At 34.7% G+C, this 19,634-nt stretch overlaps 2 protein-coding genes across 7 annotated transcripts in view; one reads left to right on the forward strand and one right to left on the reverse strand.

The window, feature by feature from the left end:
• Positions 1-811: 811 nt before the first annotated feature.
• fundc1 (FUN14 domain containing 1) lies at positions 812-2,453 on the reverse strand. Of its 2 annotated transcripts, none has more exons than NM_001002711.2 (5): positions 2,395-2,453; positions 1,812-1,968; positions 1,649-1,724; positions 1,428-1,556; positions 812-1,338 (listed from the first exon to the last, which is right to left on the reverse strand). In NM_001002711.2, exons 1-5 carry the CDS (start codon positions 2,411-2,413, stop codon positions 1,261-1,263), a joined length of 459 nt encoding a protein of 152 aa, NP_001002711.2. In that variant the 5' UTR covers positions 2,414-2,453; the 3' UTR covers positions 812-1,260. The 2 variants fall into 2 exon arrangements, with proteins under 2 accessions (NP_001002711.2, XP_087122439.1); XM_087266313.1 differs by having other exon boundaries at positions 815-1,338; positions 2,171-2,453.
• A 3,176-nt stretch (positions 2,454-5,629) lies between these two features.
• kdm6a (lysine (K)-specific demethylase 6A) overlaps positions 5,630-19,634 on the forward strand; it is a 74,030-nt gene continuing 60,025 nt past the window's right edge. For all 5 annotated transcript variants that reach the window (XR_015499674.2, XM_087268131.2, XM_087268133.2 and 2 more), the window contains exons 1-4: positions 5,630-6,058; positions 6,196-6,259; positions 14,295-14,403; positions 14,495-14,544. Coding sequence is in view for 4 of the 5 variants with exons in the window: in XM_087268131.2 (XP_087124257.1) it covers positions 5,892-6,058; positions 6,196-6,259; positions 14,295-14,403; positions 14,495-14,544 (390 nt within the window). In the remaining variant the exon portion in view is untranslated. The remainder of the gene's footprint in view (positions 6,059-6,195; positions 6,260-14,294; positions 14,404-14,494; positions 14,545-19,634) is intronic.

Here is a 19,634-nt window from a genome sequence, read left to right on the forward strand (position 1 = left end):
GAAATGTACCACTGTAAAAATCTGCAGGGTAGCATTTAATAACTTAACCCACACAGATACATTATTATTATTATTTTTACTTTTTAAAGTCGTTGTTTTTTGCAACACTGTAAAACACTCAGATTCATCCAAACACAATATATTGTCATTTAAATTCACCATAAAACAGATGTTAAGATTGTCCTGTTTTTCATATCAAATTGAAACGATTCTGAAATGAGAAAAAAACCTTCAGGAACTGATTGGATCATTGGAGGATAGGCATCGCTAACAAAATGATGGAAGACTGATAAGTAGACAAAAGTAGGGTTATTGCTAGATCACATACGGTTGTGGCCGGAAGTAAACAAGAATTATTTATATTATGTATTAAATTTCCCATTTATTGTTTTTCATTAACATCTACCCCTACTGTCACAGTAACATGAAAACAGTAGTTGTACAGGGTATTTTATTAATGTCTACTATTAATTACTGTTATAAAGTTTTACAAAAATGATGCTATATTGATGTGCATACCCGCAGCTGTAACCCATCTACTTTGCCCAAAATAGAACAGAAATGAGACACGCCCTGATAGTCCCGCCCTAAAGGCAATCCATATGACCAAAAGTAAAGAAAAGTCATTTCGAGGGGGCAGAGAAGGTTATAGTGTTGGATAAAACATAATAAGGGCAAATTATTTTTTACAAAATAATGAAGTGCACATTAATAACAAGCACTATAAAAATATAAAACTAGAAAAGCTAATTCTGATTTAATGCCGACTTTAGAACTTAGGAACAAACAAACAAACCAAAAAGTACAAATAGTCTATACATAACCAGAAAGACTTTTTATTATTTCCACAACATTATTTTTATCTTTACGTCAAAACAATTCATGCATTTTGACAATATATTAGGGAAATGATACATCTACCTCAAATAATGTACCGTCAAAAGCAAAATACAATATGAAACACTTCAGTAGTTGTACATGTAACAAATGAATGCATTATCACTAATTAAAATAAAATGAACAAAATAAAAGCCACAATTTTCTATAAAGTTATTGGCACAATATATCTCTCTCCTGCAGGATGTTTTAGCTATTGTATAACATTGTAGAGGAACATATTAAAAAAGTCCAGCAAATGTCCATTGCACTCACTGCTTCTGAACAAACAACATGTTTCAGTGCTGTATCACTGTGATACCAAGATAAGGGACAATATTACTGTACTCATATCAGAGGCAATACAGTACATCCAGGTTTCATTTAGGATGCCAGGCCTAGCAGAAATCCTCCAACAAATCCTCCTGAGATAACAATATTCCTCTTCACAAACTCTGTAGACTGTAGAACAAAATGTAGGTTAAGCGAAGTGTCATAACAGCTAATAGATAGTATATGAAATTATGACAAGCATATGAAAGTATACCCACATCTTCTATAAAGGTATTGAGCTCAGGAGCAGCTTTTTTGGCATTTTTCTTCAAATGCTTTTTAGCTTTATTGACATCCTTTTCCACTTTCCTCCAGTCCACCTGCACATAGCCACTATGATTGGCAATCTGAAATAAGAAAATAGATGATTAACAAATTAAATGTCATTGAGCATAACATATACTAATTAAAAGCATAACTTAATTTTAAGAACTCATACTTGTAACAAAAGAAATCCTCCTCCAACAGCAGTAGCCACAAGCTTTCCAACTCTCTGAAAGAGATATCCAGCACACCTAGAGAAGGACATTTTTTTATTATTTATAACAATCAGGAATATTAAGGGTTTTATTAGAAATTAAAGCATTCACATGAACACTAACCATCCGGACACTCCACCCATCATGATTTGTGAAGCCACAGAGTATTTTTCTGCAATGGGACCTGTGCTGTTACCAAATACTCGACTCCACCATTGATGCCTCCTGGCATAATCTGTGATGTTGACCACTTCATACAATTCATCTTCACTCTCTGCATCTACAAGTGAAAACATTAACCACAGTCGTTACAAACGAATACTGTAATTCTATGTTTGTTCTCTGATGACAAACATGATCCAGCTTTGTAAACACTGAATATACGAATTTTCAACCATTAAGGTTCACGTCCTTTGACATTTCAAATTAATACGATGTGATTACACTAATTTGTTTGCATTAATAAGTGTCAATGAATTTACCAGCACGCGAATGGAAAGACGAATGAGAATGAAAACAGTATGGTTGAATTTAGCTGCGTTGTATCTGTATAGACTGAACGGCTGCTGGCAAAATAAACGAAACCTATGCTGCTCTTCTACGGTGTAAACACTCGGAATCTTGTTGCACGCGATAAATCCGGTGAAACAAACACGCTGCCAATCGAGACTATTCATTCAAATGTTTGGTTAGCCAATTTATTTACCTTCGCCGCGATCCGCCATTTTATGAGGCTGCGTTCACGACGCTCGCAACCGCGGAAGCTCTTACGTAAAATGCTGCGCAGTTTGCGTGCGATAATCACTCTTCGATTCCAAATTTGCGTATATGTGGTATTCACTAAATACTTCACAAAGTCCGTAGAGTGTAATGGTGCAATCTCAGTATATAAAATACTGTCTACCATCAGAACCAGAAAGCATTTTACATGTTTCTGTGTATACTCCACTACTAAGGGGAAGCTCAGGTCTGTAAGATTTTCAAAGCTCAAAGACGCCTAGCATATTTAAATAACAGAACTCTCTGTCTTTTTACTTTTGTGTTTTTTTTTGTCCATAATTTTAACACAGCGTTTTTACATTTACTGCTTTCAAACATTTTAAACACTATAACAGTTGTTTACATAATTAAAATATAAATAATAGCATTAAATAATAATTTTTATAATTTTCTAAATATTTCATATTCTAGCCTATACAACTTTCAGGGTGTTGAAAGAAAGAAAGAAAGAAAGAAAGAAAGAAAGAAAGAAAGAAAACAATGACAGCAAAAATGGATGATAGAAGATAGGATGGAGAGTATTTTTATTATTAATTAACAAAACGTTCTCTCTTTAACGTTACTCTTGTGCGTTTTGTGCAGAATTTAAGTGTACAGAGTTTTTACATTTACTGCTTTCAAACATTTAAAACACTAATAATAGTTGTATACATAATTAAAACATTGATAACAACAACCATCAAATAATAATTTTAATATTTTTACAGATATTTCATATTCTATACAACTTTTGGGATGTTGAAGAAAGAGTGAAAGAAGTTAAAAAAGACAGTATTTTTATTATGAGAAACATTACAGCAATACAGACAAGGATAAATACAGTACACCATCATATGCAGTACAGTACAATAAAGTATTATTGACCCTTTGATGCACAAGCTATAAAATAGATATAGAAAAATGTAAAAAAATAAACTTAGACGGGTCACTTTAGACCCATGTAGCGCATGAAAGGGTTAAATAAATAAATAATAAATTCACTGGGTAAATGTATGTTCTTAAAGAATTTGGATCCATGTGCTGTACTTTGAAAAATCAAAGAAAGAGGCAGGGTCAAAATAAACTTAACAGCCATGGAATATAAAAAAAAATGTTAATAATAATAATTATATATATATATATATATATATATATATATATATATATATATATATATATATATATTCTGACTAAGACGAAAAGAAAATGAATGAATATATTTTTAGTAGTTTCTTTAGATTATGAAGCCATAAATTCTATGATTTTATTTATTTTTTATTATTATTATTTTTTTTATTAAACAACAGCAAATATACAATTTAAACATGACATCCGAATAATTCATTTATTTATTTTTTTTGGCTTAGTCCCTTTATTAATCTGGGGTCGTCATAGCGGAATGAACTGCCAACTTATCCAGCATATGCTTTATGCAGCGGATGCCCTTCCAGCTGCAACCCATCATTGGGAAATACCCATACACTCTCATTCACACACATACACTACGCACAAATTAGCTTTCTCAATTCACCGGTACCGCATGTCTTTGGACTTAGCCAGAGCATCTGGAGGAAACCCACATGAATGCGGGGAGAACATGCAAACTCCACACAGAAACGCCAACTGACCCAGCCACCGCGTCACCCCACAAATAATACAAATGTAACTAATAACATAAAATTAACTAATATATATATGTTACATAATTAAAATAAATAAAAACACAACTTCAACACTGAAACATTTACAATGACAATATAACTAGTTGATTTAATCTACCCAATTGACAGCTATATTTTACTATTCAGTTAACTTCAGCTCCTTTGCAATTTTATTTGTATCTTGACATTTCTTGCTATTAATAAACTGGAGCGAGTATATATAAATCAAAATCTATAATAGAAACCTTTAAACAAGGTTTAAAGTTATTCAATGTACATTTATGAATATAAAATTTACCAAATAAAATCTAAAGATTCATTATAAATTCTACAGATAAATTGTTTAAGTTAAAATAAAATATAAATAAAAAATATTTGAGGTTCAAATTACATCTAAAACCTGTTTTTGTTTTTTGGACACACAATGATAAGTCTTCCCAAAACGTCTTTGAATTTTGACATTCATAAAAAAGATGAACCATAGACTCTGAAAGATCTAAAGATAATGAGCAATTTCCATCAGACTGCATAAATTTAGATAATGTATAATTGCTAACATAAATGTTGTAAAATATGTTGTTAAATGTAGTTCCCTATGTTTAATAATTATGCAGAAACGAAAAGGAAGCAACCCAGCGTTTTTCCACAAAATATCTTAATAACAAACATTCCAAAAACAAAATATTCTTGTCTTTAAGGCTCTGTTGTTAATAAATAATAATCTAATAAATTTGTTTGTACATTTTACAACAAAAGTCTCCCCCATTTAAGTATAATAGGCCTACATTCTATATTATGACTATTGGGAATTAAAAAAAGGTTTATAATGTCACTGTGAAATCCCATTTAAGGTTCTTCCTGGTACCTTTATTTTTAGGAGTGTACGTGTTGTGATTAGATAAGGTTGCAATTATTATCTAAAACCAGGCATTACACAAACTAGACTGGAATACAATACAATATAGTACACTTATAAATAACTAAGTCAATTTATTTGTATGTAAAACTGGCACCAACTAAGTGCTTTGCCTTACCTTCTCACAAGCTAAAAGAAAGATAGATGTAATCAAATTTACCCCGTACTATACAAAGGTGTGGAAGACTGTAAAATGAAACTGACTCATACAACAAACTGTATTTATTTATCGTTTTTTTATTATTAATGCAAGAACGACACATACAGAACAATGCCAGAGGTAGTATTTATTTATCGTAGAAGTATATCCAACGTTCTCCTCACGTCCTCAAACCCCCGAGTTTTCAAACAGACAGACGCTCGAACCAATAATACGTTTCATATTGGTGTTACGTAATCATAATAAATGCAGGTGAACCAATCGCAGCTGACGAAGATGCGGCGTAAAGTTGAGGGGTTTGTTATTTACCCTCCCCCTTGAAAGTTTATATGAAAAAAAGGATCCCAAGACAAGGCCGATCACGTGGCCTCCTTCGAAAGCAGCGATTGGTCAAAACCACAGAGAAGGCGTTGCAACGACGGCGGCGTGGGTTCGCTTGAGTGACACAATTATAACAAGTTTGAGCTGGCGACTAGGGGGAAGTTTCAGATATTACTAAATAACAATTTACCGTTAAACCCTGCATTGCTCGTTCTACATGCATTTTGGTGTACCTGCTACCCGCGACTCATTCATGTCGAGGACAATGTGAAAAATTGGGTGTTCCGAGGAAATCATTTCCCATCTGTTCATTTTTTGGCGTTTAGCTCTACAAAAGAGGTACTCTGCTTGCGGTGCGTAAATATTTTCACTGGAGTTTTTTGTCTATGAAATCGTGCGGAGTGTCGGTGGCCGCTGTAGCTCGCGCTGCTGCTGCTGCTGCTGCTGGTGGTGATGAGGAAAAGAAAATGGCGGCGGGAAAAGCGAGAGAAACCGAGGAGGACTTTCCGAAGCTTACGCCGCAAGAAAGGGAGCGCTTAGCCAGCATAGACAGGTCAGTTAAAGTCCGTTTCCATGCCACGACGACCTGTCGTGCATTTTACAAGCATTTCCTGTATGTTCAAAGCGGTGCAAATGATTGCAGCGCAGGTAAACTAACACGGAACCGCCTGTGTTGTCCTCTATTTGCAGCACACTGTTTGGATTTCAGAGGCTTCATGAAGATGGCGCCAGAACGAAGGCCTTGCTGTTAAAGGTATGAGTGTATGACACTGATGGGGGTCTAGAGATAGATAGACACACACAACTATGATAATCATATATGGAAAATTTTGATTGCAAAATCAGTCTGCAAAATTCTAGAGAAAGAGTTGCTAAGACTGATAAAGTGTCGTACGCAATAACACGTAAAGGGTGTGTGTATGAGTGCGTAAATATATACTCTATATCAACAGCCATACACAGTCGGAAGTAGCTTTCCATTTAATGTATGCACTGGTAGGATGCTATAAAAAAGACGTGTATACACTTTTTATAGAAATTATCAATAAATACATTATTATAAATACTCAATTATCGCCCAGCGATGCATTTAAAGTTGAGATATCCTGTTGTACCGTATTTATGCATAATACCCACGTACAGCTATACACACTATTATATCAGATCTCAATTGATTAATTGTCATAAAAAATATAAATATCTCACATCTCTATACATACTTTATTCCAATAAATATGCACACATAACGCGACCTTTATTATAAAGCAGGTCTAAACTGCTCGATTGTTTATATCGTCGCTAAACGTAAACTAGAATGCTTAGCACTAATCTGCTCAATTCAGCTGTAACGTTAATGCATGGAGATATGAAGATAAAAAGGGCTCTTTATAGACATGATGCATCTCTGTATTCATGTGTAGTCGCTTACTACAGTAATTATTTTCGATGTTGGTAATCACAAGGTTGTTAAACTGACTGTTAAGTTATATTAGTTTGGGTGCTGGCTTTGTCGAGTTCTTGCGCATTCAAATCGCAGTAAAACAGACTTCTTTATTTTTGAGTGTTGTTTTGCTCACTCCATCCGAGAAATTACTGATTTTGTTTTACGTTTTGTCCGTTTATGTTATTGCATGGATTGGTTTGATGGTGAAACGTTACAGGCCACTTGCCTGATATGACATCGTTCCATTGTCAGTATGGGTTTGTAATAAAGAGTTGAAGATAATAAGGGTGGTGTTTTTGTTTATTTGCATGTGTTTGAATACGAGTTAAACAGTCGAAGTGTGTTTGAATTAATTTGTCTTAATTATAGAGAAAATTAGTCTAAATTGCTTTAACGTATATTGAGCCAGAAGGTGCATCTGTTGGTTATGAAAATGATAAGCACAGTGTATAAGTTGAGTTAGCCAAGCTGTTCATACTCAAGTAGGCCAATTTTGCGAAGTATTAAAAATATTTGGAGTTTATAACCAAGTCTTCAAGCTACTGAAGCGTTTCGAGATGAGCTAGTAAGGTTAAAGCTTATGTTCTAGTCGTTTATCCGTTTGTGGCTACGTGTTAGCAGGTTAGCATGATGCTAATCAGCTGTAACTGCATGTGAGGACGTCATTTTGGTGCTATTGAGGTCGTTTTTTCTGTTTTATCTCAGCAGTCAAGTTTAAAAAGCACTTTTATATTGTTCATTAGTGCATATTGGAGTACTTCAATATGGATTGTCAAATCGACGAGCAAGTTAGTGGAATGACTATGCTTTCTGTGCTAGGTTGCATCGCCTTCCCTGCATTTGGAAGTAACATTTGCTGAGAGCTGTTTGAGCAGGGCTTCATTTACTACTTGGAAAAATCTTATTTTGGGTATTGCAGGGTCAAAGAACTGCATTTTAAGGGGAAAAAAGATAAGAGAAAAAAGTGACTGCACTTAAAATGTATTTACTGTCTTCTTAGAGGTATTCTGTAAATCAATGAGATTATTGGGTTGGGATTATTCAGTTATTCTTGTTTTTTTAAATTACTATTTTTATTAGCGACAAGTAGGGAAGCAATGATTGTATATTTTTCTCGTTTAAGATTAGTCTGATGAATAATCATAGTTTTATAGTTATCACGATTATTATGTATTCATTAATTTCAGAACACTACTAGTTTTGTAAATCACATGAAAACTCCTCATATTTTAAAGTATTATTTATTGTAGGCAGGGGCTGGTATAAAATTCTGACGGTATGATAACCTTGGACAAAAATATCACTGTTTTATGGTATTGTGATTACTGCTCTAAAATATCTTCTTTTTAAATGTCTGGGGTAAAAAAAAAAAAACAAAAAAAAGAATTCCCCTTTAAACATTATATGTTTTGTTTTGAGAAACATTCATTTTGGAGCAGTAAACATGTCAGACTATATAATTTAAATGAATCATTGACTTCTGCTGTCTTCATTTGTTTAAAAAACACTTTCTTCACTATTTAAAACGGCATCTTTATATATATTTTCTGCTGGAGATACTGTTGTCCTAAAAAGCAAACAAAAATGTAAATCAAAAATCTTACCCATACCCAAGTATACAGTTTAGCAGAAAATAGTGATATCGGTTAATCGTTGCATCCCTAGCGACGAGAAGTACACCTGATGCTGAATTTCTAAATCATAAATCACACTATAAATGACTATAAAGTTTTATTTAACGCTCAATTGTACTCATTCCAATTGGTTATCATTGATATGAGCAGTTTTGTTGATTGTCAAAATAAATTTTGAAACAGGCGTCATATTGGTGCAGCGGGTAGCACGATCGTCTCACAGCAAGAAAGTTGATGGTTCGAGCCTTGGCTGGGTCAGTTAGCATTTCTGTGGGGAGTTTGTATGTTGTCCTGGTGTTCAGGTGGGTTTCTTCTGGGTGCTCCGGTTTCCCCCACAAGTCTAAAGACTTGAAGTATATGTGAATTGGGTAAGTAAAATTTTCTGTAGTGTGAATTAGTGTATGGGTGTTTCCTAATAATGGGTTGCAGCTGGAAGGGCATCCACTGCGTAAAACATATGCTGGATAAGTTGGCGGTTCATTCCGCTGTGGCTACCCCTGATTAATAAAGGGACTAAACCGAAAATTGATGAGTGAATTTTGAAACAATGTACCAAATAATGGAAAAATACAAATATTCATGGTAACCAATTGAAAGTTTTACATTTTTTCGTTAGAAAACGTCTACATTTTCCCCACAGGAGATGGATATGCGAAATGTTTGATTGCCTCTTCTGCCAACTGCCAGGCATTTTGAGGCTGTTGTGGTGTTTCACAAGAATTCATTTAGAAATAGATGCACATATCATGTCATTCAGCTCAGTCCTGTTTTTGAGGTCTTGCTGTCTCTCTGCTACTGAGCAACTCTTCCCTCAAACTAGCTATGTCTGTCAAAACGTTTGCTGTCCCAGATATGGCCAGCACCTTTTTAAAAGTGAGCACAGCAGTTAAAAAATAACTTCCTTTTAGTTTCAGCAGAACGTGTATTGATGCGTTTAGCAGTGACTGTAATGGCAGCAATATTCTGAAGTTATGCTGGCTTGATCTAAAAAGAAAGTGTTCAATATTTTACGTTTGGTGTTTATTTAAATTAACTGAGTTCTCTTCATGACTGAGCTTGCTCACAATACTCATTTGTTATACCAGCACTAAGTGTGCATTTGATGTGCCACCATAAAGTGTTCATTAGTTACTGCTGAGGTTTAGCCTGTGTGTTTGTTTTGAGTGAGATAGTTCAAAATCTATAGACGTTACTTCCAGAGTACAGAGCGAACCTGAGAAAAAAAAGAATTACTTGTCATAGAAAGTAACCACTGTATTTGACCTCTTCTGTGACCTTTAGTTTCGTTCAGGTTCAGTGACCTTGTACGATTATCAGAGCTTTAAAGTGTAACGATGAGAAGCAATTAAACTGTTATTTATTTCTGTAATGCCCAGACTGATTTTTCAGCAGCCATATGATCACACAATGATACAGCGCTTAAGAAACGTGTTAAAAACTCTTCTGCTGCTTATTTTTTCGTAGAAGGTGCAAACCATGAAATTATTTTCAGAAATCTTTAATGAACAGTTAAAAAAAATTTATTAAAAGGAAGTACAATAAGAGAAGAAAGAATTTATTTTTAAGTGTGTTGTAAATTTAGAGTGGGGTATAGCAATGAAAGTGTTTTAAGCCACCAATGAATGTCCAGTAAAAGTTAGATATGAGTATTTTCAATTTCATACAGTTCCTTGCATCGAAAGCATTGATAGTGTAATTTAATCAAAGTATAGTTAGTTAAATAGATTTAAGCATTTATTTAATTGTTAAAGTTACACTAAAAAAAAAATGTTTTTGCACAATCAAACTGCTTATTCAAAGTGAGCTGAAACAACGCATTTCTTAAGTATTCATTGGGACAACACAACACATTTATGTGGATTGAACATAAAAATTAGGTGTTAAGTTAATCTATTTGTGTTGGAACAACATTAATAAATTGTCTGCATTTTTAAAGTGTAGGGCTGCATGATACTGGAAAAATCTGATATTGCGGTATTTTTCTGCAAAATATATTGTGTTACGAATACAGTTTTTCCAGATAGTTTGAATGCTTTAATGTAACATATTTTTTTCTCGAGTGTCTAATAGTATTTAGGTAGAGAAATTAAATATTCACAATACAAAAAATGCTTTGCTTAGACTTTTTGTCTGATTTCTAGTCCAAATAACAAAAAAAATTTATGTTTTAAAAATATTTGATTTGTTTTATGTTTAAATTTAGTTTTTACTTTCAGAAGTAATATGTCAACTTAAAACAAGTAAAATAATCTTGTTTTCACTTTGAAATTTAGATTTTTCTGGACTAGAAACAAGATAAAAATTCTCAAATATAATGCAGACTCAGCATTGCATATTCTGCGACGTGACTAGGCTTGGGCTGGTTTGAGATTCTGACGGTATGATAACCTAGGATAAAAATATCACGGTAGGGCTGTGTGATTAATCGAAATTGAATCGCAATTTGAAACGTAGCAATAAGTTAATCGCAAGAGGCGAAATATATATTTATTATTTAGTTTCCCCCTCCCAGAGCAAATGTTTGACTGCCGTCTGTGTGCCAATTAAGTGAGCTAATTTTCATTCTGTCCAATCAAAGTTGTGCAACTGAACTATTCGGAACATCCACAATAAAAACAAAAACAAGTGGGATAATGGTGTCTGCTGCTTCAGAAGCTTTAATAGATTAATTAAAATAAAACCAAAAGAGCGTTGGTAATATGGGAATATTTTAGTTTTAAAGTCACAGACACTGAATAAAAACGCAGTTTTTAAGAGCTGTGGCAGAATTGTTGCCATGACTGATTATTGAGCTGAAGCTTGAATACAAAATTAAATTGCAAACCAAATAGCAATATCTTAAAAAAAAAAATCTCAATTAAATACTTTCCCTAAATCGCACAGCCCTGTATTACGGTTTTACATTATTGTGATTACGCCTCTAAAATATCATCTTTTTTAATGTATGGGTAAAAATCAAAACCGTTTTTCCCCTTTAACATGTTTTATTTTGTGAAACTTTTAAAGTATTTTGGAAAAGTAAACATCAGGCTATATAATTCAGACGAATCATTGACAGCTGTTTTCATTACTTTCAGAAACACAAATTTCATTACAATTTAAAATGGCATCTTTTTATATCTTTGGAGATATTGTTGCCCATTAAAAACTTATGACGTAAAAAAAACGTACATAAAACAGTACACGTACATAAACGTACATAAACAGTTTCAATCACAATTATTTGCCCCCCTATTTATTTATTTTTACCCAATTTCTGTTTATCGGAGAGAAGATTTCTTCAACACATTTATAAACATGATAGTTTTAAAAACAAATTTCTAATAGCTGATTAATTTTATCTTTGCCATGATGACTAAATAATGTTTGATTAGATGTTTTTCTAGACACTTCTATACAGTTTTAAGTGACATATAAAGGCTTAACTAGGGTAATTAGGTTAACTAGGCTGGTGAGGGTAATAAGGTAAGTTATTGTAAAACGTTGGTTTGTTCTGTAGGCTACCAAAAAAAAAGCTTAAAGGGGCTAATCATTTTGACCTTAAAGCGTTTTTTTTTTTAATTAAAAACTACTTTTATTCTAGCTGAAATAAAGCAAATAAGACTTTCTCCAGAAGAAAAAATATTAACAGAGATTCTGTGAAAATTTCCTTGCTCTGTTAAACATCATTTGGGAAAAAAATGTTAAAAAGAAAAACAAATTCAATGGGGGGCTAAAAATTCTGACTTTAACTGTACCTTAGGAACGGTATAACATAATTTTTATAGAAAGTTTTAAAACCTTGACTTTTCCAAACCTTGGTATACCTTAAAACCGGTTATCCTCCCATGTCTACATGTGACTATTGCGAATGTGGACATTTTGATTTCGATGCTGAAACGAAATAGCAGCCCTAGTTCAAGTGTAGAAATGAGATGAACGATGTTTAAACTCAAGTGTCATCAGTAGCATCAGGGCAGAAACTTTATTGAAAATACAGTTAAAAAAAATGTAATATTTATAAAACTGCAATAAATTACAAGAAGTGTTACTACGATGCAAATATTTAAAGATATGGAACTAAACAATGGAACTTAATTTGACACCCGCTTTATATTGTATCTCCGTTAGGCAGCGAGGATCATTGATCTTAAATCCGATGAGGTTATAATAGCATGACAGTTTACCATAAGCACCTGAGTTGGCTTATTCATAATTAAAAGACTGTTGTTGCTTGTGTGCGTGTGTGTATTTATCTGTGCATTTTATATACAATTTTTGTACTGCACATTACATGACGTGTATGACTGCTGTTTAAATAGGCAACATATATGCTGATGTTAAACTACACAATCTTTCATAAAGCTTGGTTTCTGCTGTGATTAAGTGAATCATTCCCTGTTAAATAGACATTAGGGGCCCTATCATGCACCCAGCGCAATGTGGCGCAAGGCGCGGCACAATACTTGGTATTTTAAGCTTGGCGCAAGAGTCGTTTTGAGGTGTTGCGCTATGCTGTTTAAATAGCAAAGGCATTAGCGCTCATATGTGCGTCCATAGGCGTTCTGGTCTAAAAAGGAAGGCGTTCTGAGGTGCATTACTGGTGCGTCGCTATTTTGAGAAACTATAATAGATTTTTCATTAGACCAAAACAAACCCGGTCTAAACTCCGGCGCAGAGTTGTGGTTCGCTTACGCACTGCTCAATATGCACAAGAGAGCATTAGGCAAATATCTTTACACATGAAAAAATTTAAATGTTATGGATATATATAGAATAGATATAGGATATAAATATAAAGGATTAAAACATTACAAAACATTATTTTCTAGCCTACATAAATATGAAAAATCACTGCTTTTTTTTGTCTTCATCTCGGGAGGCTTTTTCAGTTCATTCATAACAATTTGCTTTTGTATAATGTTATTATTATTAGCAGTATTATTTATTATATCCATATTTATATTTGTTTTATTAAAAACAAGCTTAGATTTGCCCACCTGTCAGGTTTTAGACCATATGGGACATCATGTGTTTTAGGATATAACTCAGGTTTTTGAGCACACTTCGTTATTGTTGTTAATTTATTTGTTTGCTGGAAATTAGAACTGAATTTAGAAATAGTTTTAAAACTAATATTTGCGCTTGACAAATGCAATTAATTATTTAAAGACTATTTGATGTCTGTGCGTAAAGGTTTCCCTATCCAAGAGCGAAAGTGAAAGTGATAATTTATCTCTCATTCTCACGCAGTAGATGCTCTGTTTAACAGTTTTCTGTTAAAAAAAATGTTAACTGTTAACTATTTGTTAGTGAAATGCGCAGTTTTTCCACTTAGACCTTTATGTCCTGTAAATAGCGAATGCGCTTATGGCGTGACACAACTGGCTCTTAAAGGGAATGGGAGATGAGACTCTAATTGGTTTATTCTCAAAACACGCCAGAACTCATTAAGAAAATAAACTCAACCCTTTTAGACCATGTGCCATGGCGCAAAGTGGATTTTCCCGTCCTTAAATTAGCAAAAATGCGTTCTGACACTCCCCCAAAGCGTTTGCGCCCTGCGTTTTGCGCTCTGCTCATGGACCGTCAAAATAGAGCCCTAGAAGTTTGAGATATCATATTGCCGTGTCAGTGTATTTTATGGTAAATGACTGGTTTAAGGTGATTGAAATACGTATTTTCCTACCTTTTGTGCTTTTTTTTTTAAATACTTGCTCTTCGCTTCACAGGCTGTTCGCTGCTATGACGTCTATATTTTAAAAGCTGAAGGGAAAGTGGAGCCAGAGGTGTTTTGCCAGTTAGGTCACTTCAACCTTTTACTGGAAGATTATCCTAAAGGTGAGTTCTGACTAAATATTGTCTTTTAAAATTGTTATAATTGTAATTGACACTAGTTCTTAATTAATTTCTTTTGTTTTTTCTTTTGTAGCATTATCTGCATACCAGAGATACTACAGTTTACAGTCAGACTACTGGAAGGTGAGCGATGCTTGAATCTCATTGATTGGACACTAAGTACAGTTTACACTTGTCGGGTCCAGTGTATTTCAGAAGTTTATTGTAATCTGATTACAACTGGTTTTTGTCATATATATGTGAGGGATATAACTGCATTTGTCCAGTGCCATACAGACAATACTGAATAACAATTTACTTTCGTAGAAAATAATGATTGCAATAAACAATGGTTTTAAACTTGGAGGCATATTCACTGTTAACAATATAATCTTTTAGCAAAGATTTTCCAGCTAAACCTTGGATTTTTACCTGCTGCTCCTGGCGATGCATCTCTTAAGGCTGGGACACACCAAGCCTATGGTTAGCTTTTGTCTAGTATTTGTCAGGCTAGGTTGTTTGGTGTGTTCCACATGACTCCTCACATCGGGCTCATGTTGGCGGGAGTTTGCCTGAATCAGTATGTAAAATCAGCATTGGTCGTTGGTGACCAAAATGGTCTGATTAGCTGTTCAGCTACTAATCAGAGAGCATGAGCAAAAACTAAGGTGACAAAACTATACAAATGACGCAAGTCAAGAGTGAATACGTAAAAGCCAGCAGTCATTAAATCGCATTTTCTACATTTTTGCAAACAACATAGATTATCATACTTATTTGCATTCGTGAATTCTACTGTGGTGAGTGAAGTGCTGTAAAATTGGTACGTAAATGCTCCTTATGCTGCTTTGTTTATTCATATATTTAAAGCATGTCCTCATTTCAGTTGTCTGTCATCCGTTTGGTTTGTTCATGTGCAGTTCATGTTAAAACAAGACTAAATGCAGCTGACGCAAGGTGACAACACAGTCGGTTTTCATCCCCGCTAGTACTTTGACGTTGATTTGATGTGTCCCGGGCTTTAAGCCAAATGATCGGACTGTCCCAAAAAGCTTTATTTACAACGTTATTACCTTTAATCCACATACTCAACTCTGCTGTTCGTCTTAGGTGCAGTTTACACTGGTGCCTTTTTGTTTTAAAGTGGCATTTTCGAATGAAAATGATCTTCGTCCAGACTGGAGTTTTATTGCCTTTCAGAAAATTTCTGTCCCCACTATACAGCCAAATTACCTCCTACACAGGGCTTAAAATAAACCTTTTACCGGTGCTTCCAACTTAAAAAAATGTAGTAGCACCACAAAAAATAATGAGCACCACTTCAAATTGTATATTAATTATTGTACTTGAAAACACCATCAATCAGGAATAACAAAAATCAGAAACCACTATCTAATGTTGTGATCACTTATTAATATTTGCACAATAATTTCAAAATGAATGCCCAATAATTCTAAAATATTAATGATGTCAATAATTACAATTTGGGATGCACCGATCTCAATACTTGGATCGAATATCGGTTCGATGCAGCATATTTTTGCTGGGTCGGTATCGGCCAGCTGGTACCGATCCAAATCCAATTTTGCGCAAACGCTATATTCTGTGTAATTTACAAGCCAACAAAAGTCACAAAATTGCAAAGAAATGCTTTTAGTTAACATTAAATGCCTTAATTTTGACCTGCAACATGGAGATCATTGCTTTTTCCAAATCATGCTATGTCTGTTAGATCAGCAGATCGCATTCGCAACACTGGAGTAGCCTAGAGAGGGTTATTACCTGCTCTTCACACACAAAGTAGGTCTACTTAAAAAAGAAAAGGCTCAATAATACATTGGACAGATCCTCAACACACTGATTTTTCCCCTGTGTGCTGCTGTTTTAGAAGTATCTGTATACTGGAGGGTTGCACGCTGTGTCTCAGTAATGCAAGCGCTTCATTCAGGCACTGGCTGTTCAGACGCGACATGCGCCCCTCTGTAAAATTATTCTTACAATAAGTTTATGCACTCTCATCCTTCCAACTGAGTTTATTCTTCCGAGGGGAATAGTTTAAGTGCAGCAAATAGTTTGTAGAGCCTGGCTCATTGTGGTCAAAGTAGTTGATTAAATTAAAAGGCACACTGACAGCCTGGTACATATAAATTGTCATTAACAGAAAATTATTTAGCCTAATGTAATGAATCTTTTGCTGTCAATTATGTATATTAACATTTTATTTAAAAGACCGATTTGTAAGTTTGTGCGCTGAAGCATAAGCGGACCTTGTTTTGAACTTCACCTCAAATATTCTTGTTTATTTTGTAGATAACTGACCAACAAAAATACATTAAATAGCCAACAAATTATACCAAACAAAATTTGTTTCAGAAAGATAATTTTTCAGACAAAAAATGATTTTTCAGGCATGCTTTCAGTTTCTCCATCGCACTCGCGGCGAGTTTAGGCGAGGGAATGTTTATTAAGTAAAACTGTAAGTCGGTTTAGTTTAGTCTGCTTCAAACCTGGAGGACAATATCAGGCTTTGCTATAAAGCTGGCTATTTTACCAATGATTAGTGTCAATAGTGGTAGTCTATTACAGATTTCAAAGAAAAATGAAAGAAAAGCTGGACCACAACAGATCAGATCAATGTCATGAATGTTCAAATAATGTAGCCCATAGTTTATAGCAAGCATCATGTTTGGTTAGATTGTGCCATTTGTCATTTACAGTAGGCCTATAGCTTTTATTTTTACTAAAGAAAATATAGCCTATTGTTTGAGTTTGTCACAAAAGCTATAGAAACTGTATTATGTTAATAAAAAAAATAATTAAAAAGATGGCACGGTATCGGGATCGAATCTGTATTGGTAGATACTCAGAATTTTGGTATTGAGATCGGATCGGTTCCAAACAAATGGTATCGGTGCATCCCTAATCAAAATAATAGTAACAAATAAAGCTGCAAGCAGCCATTAAGGGGCCAAGCAGTGCTGAGCCAGAATGAGCAAAGCAGTCTAAAGGCCAAAAGCAACAAAGTTGGTTAGCAGCATGAGACCAAGTGAAACAAAAAAAATTAAAAAATTAAAAAATGGCACCATATCGGAACCGGATCTGTATCGGTCAATACTCAGAATTTTGGTATTGAGATCGGAACGGTTCCAAAAAAATGGTATTGGTGCATCCCTAATTATAATAATAGTAACAAATATAGCTGCAAGCAGCCATTAAGGTGCTGAGCCAGAATGAGCAAAGCAGTCCAGAGGCTAAAAGCAAAAAAGTTAGTAATCAGCATGAGACCAAGTGAAACAATTAATTTGAAGTATGTTTCACTTAAAATATCAGGAAATTATGAAAGCAATTAGCATATGAATGATTTATTGGTTTATAACTTTTGACCAATAGGTGGCAGAGTTATAAATGTAATGTTTTGGTCAGTGTTAGGTGACAATGGCGCACCTACAGTTTGGTATCATTACATGTAAGCATTGCAGAGAGACAGCCTCAGATGCAGTTTGGCGTTATACCAGCACATTTATTTCTATAAATTTTGGTCCGCATAGTCTGAAAATGATCAGAGTTAAATTTAGTAAAAATTGAATCTATGGTCGAGAGGGGGTTCGCAAAAGAAGGTTTTTGAACAAAATCAATATGGTGGACAGGAAGTTTGCCCAAATATGGCATATCTGGTATCCATGTTCTCAGCATGGAGTAAGGAATAAGTTGAGATCAATTTTTACCACAAACTTATGCAATCAATATTTATTAGTCAGTTTAGAAGATTTATTATTGATGCTTGGTTAAGGGTTAATAATGCATGACCGCTAGGCGGTGCTGTTATCAAGTTTGTGTTGTGGTTATTGTGTGGTGCCAGTGACGCACCTAAAGGTCATTGTCAATATGTTCAAACATTGCAGAATTACAGACTCAAGATGATCTTTGACAGGTGGAGGAGGAGATAAGTTATTTTTCGAGTTCTCTATTGGGTTTGAGTCGTTCGTTCATTGCGTGAAAGACAGAAGCCGATCAAAACCATTTAGAGCTGGAAAAAGATTTGATCCGATCTTCAGTTTTGAGTCTTCTCTTTACATGCTGTCACAGGATGAACGAATGACTAAAAACCCATAGACTCAAAAGGTGAACTAATCATGGGTGTGTCTGGCTCAGATTGTACGCATTGGTTAATCTTATATGGGGCTGTTAGTGTCAGGTGAACGAAGAACTCAAATTTGAAGGCATGCAAGAAGAGGTGAACAGAGCTAATCATAGACAAACACCCAGTAAATAATGGATTATTTTCTCTTTTTTGATTTATACTTCTGCGTCAAGTGACCGGCGTGACCCACGGCGCAGGCAACTGTTGGTCTGCATTAACACATCCGAAACGCTAGTTGGCAGTGAGGTGTTAATGTTCCTCTGTGTCGAGTTTCTTCGCTGCTTTTTTGCTTTTCCTGAACACTTCCGGGATGTACAAGTGGCCAAACTCGCTCATTTTGAGGCAGGAACCGGCGGACGTGCAGCAACTTTAACTATGAGGTAAACACAAAATAAAACTTTCCATTCGGAGCTCCTTCACAGGACTCCACACTTGTAAACAATCGCTACATTGGGTTCACGCCATTCGCGCGGCTCTCGGACCCGCCCCGACACGTCAGCGCTACCAAGCCGACCAATCACAGAGCTTGCGCTACGTGTTGTTACGACGTGTAGTTACATTTTTTGAGAGGTGCACGTCAGTGACTGCGACGACCACGGCGAAGGGCTTTGCGTCAGCGCCGTAGCATACGCCGGTGTTTGACGCAGAAGTATAAATCAGCCTTTTGTATAGTAGCATTACATTATATAATGGCATTCTAGTTTATGACTTGTTTGTAGTGCAGGGCTCGAAATTAACTTTCTTACTTGGTTGCACCGATGCTCCCAACCTGAAATATTTAGGAGCACCAGAAAAAATTTAGGAGCACCCACCAAAAATGAATGATATATTTGAGAAATTGTATATTAAGGGATTTATTGTATTTGAAAACAACATCAATTGGGACTAACAAAACCCAGAAACAACTATTTAACTAATGCTGTGATGACTCAATGTTTGTGCAATAATTCCAAAATGAATGTAGAATAATTATAAAATATTAATGATGACGATGATGACAATAATACTAATAATGAATCATATTTTTCATCATCATGCTGCCTTGAATGTGCTTTAATGTAAGTTATCTGCTATATAAAGTCCTGCTGTTTCT

The sequence above is a fragment of the Danio rerio genome, chromosome 9 (assembly GCF_052040795.2).
Source record: "Danio rerio strain M-AB ecotype USA chromosome 9, GRCz13ab, whole genome shotgun sequence".
Classification (NCBI taxonomy): domain Eukaryota; kingdom Metazoa; phylum Chordata; class Actinopteri; order Cypriniformes; family Danionidae; genus Danio; species Danio rerio.